The following is a 5,022-nucleotide window of genomic DNA, read 5'->3' on the forward strand; positions in this document are numbered from 1 at the left end:
CTATCTGCAGCACTACTTGGCCCCCTAACCCCTATATTATAGTTGGAGCCCTTTATGCTTACATTTTGAGGGATAATTGAGGAGAACTGGAACACTTAAAAAATTGGAGCCGTTGACCAAAACAACCAAACTTATTTAAGGTTTCATTCCAATGCATGATCTGTGTATTTTGGGTGAACTGACCCTTCATTAGCTGGAGCATTTTTTGCATTTTTAAGATAAGGATTTTCCCTATGATAACTTGTCTCTGTGAGTCTACCCTAAGCCGGCCATAGATTAGATGGAGCAAATTTATTTCCTGCATGGCTTGCAGGAAAGAAATTCCCTCGATTTTTCCCTTATCAACACAGGAATCCCTCCTTTGGAGCCATTGTATTCCCCTGTTTGGAAAAGACAGTGATTTGCTAGCGGCTATAACAGCGGCTTGCAATAATCGCATGTAAAATCCAGCAGGCTGGTACCCAAATTGATTGATCGGTAAACTTGGGTACATTCAGCCTGCACATACATGGTTCGAATCAAACCGTCTATGGGTGGCTTATATTTATTTTTGGAACAAGCAGGAATTTTAAAAATCCTTATGGTTACTGATTTACTTACTGTAGATACTGCAAACCTATAACAAAGATAAGAAGTGCTGCTTAGGGCTCCTGTCCTCTAACAACTGCTGGGAGTGCAGGCAGGGAAAGAGCTTGTCTCAGCTCAATAAATGCAAGAAAAGATAAGTAGTCCTGAGTGCCACACATCTTGCAAAACTCTATGTGAAAGGAAAGAGCAGCCTCAGGCCAGACTGCGTCCAGGCCATGCTCTGACGTGTTTTGTCATGACTAAGCCCAGTGCATGGAGTGAAACATATAGGAGGATGGCCTGGACGGAGTCTGGCCTGAGGCTGCTCTTCCTGGACGGGAGTCTGGCCTGAGGCTGCTCTTCCTGGACGGGAGTCTGGCCTGAGGCTGCTCTTCCTGGACGGGAGTCTGGCCTGAGGCTGCTCTTCCTGGACGGGAGTCTGGCCTGAGGCTGCTCTTCCTGGACGGGAGTCTGGCCTGAGGCTGCTCTTCCTGGACGGGAGTCTGGCCTGAGGCTGCTCTTCCTGGACGGGAGTCTGGCCTGAGGCTGCTCTTCCTGGACGGGAGTCTGGCCTGAGGCTGCTCTTCCTGGACGGGAGTCTGGCCTGAGGCTGCTCTTCCTGGACGGGAGTCTGGCCTGAGGCTGCTCTTCCTGGACGGGAGTCTGGCCTGAGGCTGCTCTTACCTTTCACACAGGATTTTGCGAGATTAGCGGCAATTGGGACTACCTTCTTTCCTTTGCTCGCACACTGTATATGCCATACTGGAAGCTATGTTGTATAGAAGATTATTATCACACACAAATGAATACAAAGTTAGCCTTTCATGTGCTTCTTGCACCATAACAAACAAACCAAGGGTTGGGGGGCACACCCTGAACATGTATTTCTAAAGCTGGTGCTGCTATAAAAAAAACAATATACATACAGTATATACTTACAAAGGATAGCGCACAAATGCAAAAGAAATAACTATCCTATCTTACAAGGCAATCAAAATTAGTAAAAATTGAGATTTAGTCTTACCTTATGGCCATATCGTGCTCAAGCCCACCACTACGTCAAAGTACCCCATTGTCAGTGGGTCCTACACTATAAATTACTTCTGCACCATAAACTGTTAGGACTCTATTGTTTAATGGTTCTTTAGTTTTATTTAATTCATTGCTAAGCTCCTGTCACTGTTGTTCTAGGTAGCTTCTGAGACATGGTGGACCACCTTGCCTACACAGAGATCAACTCTCAGCGAATAGGGGCCGTAGAGGCATGTTTTGGTGCAGCTGGCCAACCTCTTGCCATCCCAGGAAGAGTCCTTGTGGGTGAAGGAATACTAACCAAAGAATGCCGGAAAAAACCCAAGCCAAGGATCTTCTTCCTCTTTAACGACATTCTGGTGTATGGAACAATCGTCATAAACAAAGTCAAGTACAGCTGCCAACACATAATACCTCTGGAAGATGTGACCACTGATTTACTTCCCGACAGCGAAGATATGAGGAACCGGTGGATGCTAAAAACATCTAAAAAGTCCTTTGTGGTTTGCGCTGCTTCTTTCACTGAAAGACAAGAGTGGATCAGCCACATCAAAGAGTGTTCCAGCCGGTTGATGGAGAAGACTGGGAGACGACCGTCCATGAAGCATGCAGCTCCATGGATACCAGACAGAGCCACCGACATCTGTATGCGTTGTACTACCACCAAGTTCACCGCCATAACTCGTAGACACCACTGTCGCAATTGTGGCTTTGTTGTTTGTCAGGACTGCTCGAGAAACAAGTTTGTCATACCAGCGTTGTCCTCCAAGGCCTTAAGAGTTTGTAACCTCTGCCACAGAAAACTAATGTCTGAAAAGTTGGCTGAAGAAGAACGAAAAAGAAGGGCACTTGAGTCGGAACGAGAGGTTCCAGGGTTTGATCCTTCAAGTGAAGACGACAGTGAGAATGATGAAGAAAAGACCAATGACTTTCCATCAAATGAGGACTTTTACTCTTCATCGTGGTCAGCCTTTCATGCCTGATTGGGATTTATAATATTTATTAAGGACTTGCACCAATTCTAGAACCTAAGAACCCAAGGGCTAAGCAAAAAGACAAGTGTGTTGCTTAGCTCCCTTGAGAACAACGTGAAGGCTGTGAGACTTAACAAGTACCTCTTATTCAGATTGTGACCTCCAGATATCGATCTCCTTGGGGTTGTTCTTAAAGTAGAACTGTGGCCAGGCTGAGGACCTTTACATATTCTTTATTAGCAATATTGACCTTTAAAACAAACCCCCACTTATCTCTATAGCTGCAGGCAATGTGTGTAATCGTATCCTTAATGTTTACATCATAAATCCTTTTAGTTTAATTTCAGCAGCTCAGTTCATTTGGCTACCCCCTCCCCGCAGTGACTTGACTTTGTAGCCTACCTGGCTTCTAATCTCTAATGTAAAAACCCAGATGGTGCACAGGAATAGGGGAAAGCTGAGATCGAACTGATCTATAAGAGAGATAGGGCGTTACCATCTAAGTGTAAGCTGTTTAGTGAAATCAAATAAAATAAAATAGTGCACTCACTGGGTAATGCATGTGTTCAGCATGTCATCAGTGCAGCTGGAGTCATCAGTGGACTTTTCAGCCTGCTCCAACTAGGCTCTGGTCCAAATGAAGGTGTACAAAGATGATATCACTACGTTCAGGGGGCAGGGCTACGCGTTTCAGGGCTCTGCTCCTTTAACAGGCTTTTTTATTTCGGCTTGATAAAGGGGTGCAGCCCTGAAATGCATAATAACGCCACCGAAAGTAGTGACAGCATCTGCGGGCCGAAGAGTCCTGGGAGCTGCAGAGCTGACTGCGACAGCTTGAGCGCCATCTCAGAGCACTACAGCAGTTCTTCTACCTCCTCTGACCAGCACTCTGCAAACAGCAGCCGCTTGCCTGCTGATCTTTGCATCCCAGAGCTGTTCCATCGATGATTCCAGCCACACTGATGATGTGTTGAACACAATCATTACACAGTGAGTGCATTATTTTATTTTGGTTTTATTACAATAAACAGCTTACACCTAAATGGTAGTGCCCTCTCTCGTTCATTCCTATGTGTATTAGGTTTACTCAGAATCTGGTCCAGGGGAGCAGCAATGACTGTGTTTTTAAATTCCCCAACATAAACTTTTTCCATTTAGTCTTATCCATTTTTTGGAGGGTCCAGCAGCCGCCATAGTTATAGCAGTTCCTGAAACCTAACTTGAATGCCTTTTTCTTTTCTGAAGGAGGATGAGTTGCTCCATAATGTCTGCAGCTACAAAGCTCAGTAAGGGCTGGGCTACAGTTCTTTAAGCAGATCTTGACCATCATGCATAGCAATGATGTACTGCCACCCAATATACCACTAACCAATGTAGGAACCTTTTTTTCAGTGACTGAGAAGTTGTCCCTGGACCCATTTTGTTTTGAGCAAGGACAACTTCTCTATCACCGAAAGAAAAGAAATCAATTTCCACTAGTGGCTTCATACTGGACTTTATACTTAATAACTAACTACTTGATGAAGATGTGAGTCTTAGCAGGTTCCATGCTGGTTCATGGGTACCTAAAGGATTAATTCTGCCACTAATTTAAAAATCAACTGCATCTATATAAATCTCCCTTTTTATTTTTTTGGGTAGAGTGGGGCAGGTCCTAACCTCCAGCGTGCAAAGCTGTAGACCCTGCCAGAGACCTTCTCACTGAAGATCTCATTGGCACCAATAAGGACCTGGGTAGGAATCCAGCCCTACTGCAATCCTGCCAAACCAAGTCAATTCCATTTTTGGTAGTGTTGCTCTGTATTTGCAAAGCTTTCCAAAACCAACCGATATTACTAACCATGTGAGCCCTCCTTCTTTGAAACTGAAAGCAGGAACTGAATCCTGGTGGTAATTGTTCTGCAGGCAAGCAAGTTCCTCATTGAGATCCTCCAGAACTGATGAATACACCCTTTTTCTGTATGTTAAGCTGCACGATAAATCCCATACAAAGCAATATTAAAGATCTAAACACTAGTGATATTTCGTCTTTGACGTCATTGCCTATCACATGCAACTATCATGAGGTCTTCATCCTTTTTGTATCTCAGGGCTGCTGATCTTTCAGACACTTCCTGATCACATGTGCTCCCTCCAACGTCCGCTAAACATCATCGCTCTGGAATGGCTCTTTGGAAAAAACCATCCCAGAGCAATACAGTATATACGTCTACATGGCCATTTGTAGCCTCCCATTGGGTGCATGTGACAGGGTGACAACACAAGAGCACAATTGGGAGACCGCTGTCATCCCATAATGGGAAGTGCCTGTTTCTTCCAGCAGGATCACCAGGGATTATTTTAATAAAGGCTGCACATTTAAAAAGACCAAAAACACCTTTTGAAATATTGAATTATTAAGGCTTAGAGGAGATTTAATGATTGGGTTTAGAGCGAATTTAAGTGGGAC

At 44.5% G+C, this 5,022-nt stretch overlaps 1 protein-coding gene across 1 annotated transcript; it reads left to right on the forward strand.

Moving 5' to 3' along the window:
* Positions 1–1,745: 1,745 nt before the first annotated feature.
* Positions 1,746–2,798, forward strand: PLEKHF1 (pleckstrin homology and FYVE domain containing 1). The gene has a single exon (XM_082269752.1). The coding sequence runs from the start codon at positions 1,773–1,775 to the stop codon at positions 2,580–2,582; it is 810 nt and encodes a 269-aa protein (XP_082125878.1). The 5' UTR covers positions 1,746–1,772; the 3' UTR covers positions 2,583–2,798.
* Positions 2,799–5,022: the final 2,224 nt, after the last annotated feature.

This window comes from Pelophylax lessonae (genome assembly GCF_965119305.1).
Source record: "Pelophylax lessonae genome assembly, chromosome: 10".
NCBI classification, from domain to species: Eukaryota; Metazoa; Chordata; class Amphibia; order Anura; family Ranidae; genus Pelophylax; species Pelophylax lessonae.

Bases quoted from the DNA above. Each gene is read 5' to 3' on its own strand.
- PLEKHF1 (XM_082269752.1), top strand. From the start codon at position 1,773: ATGGTGGACCACCTTGCCTACACAGAGATCAACTCTCAGCGAATAGGG.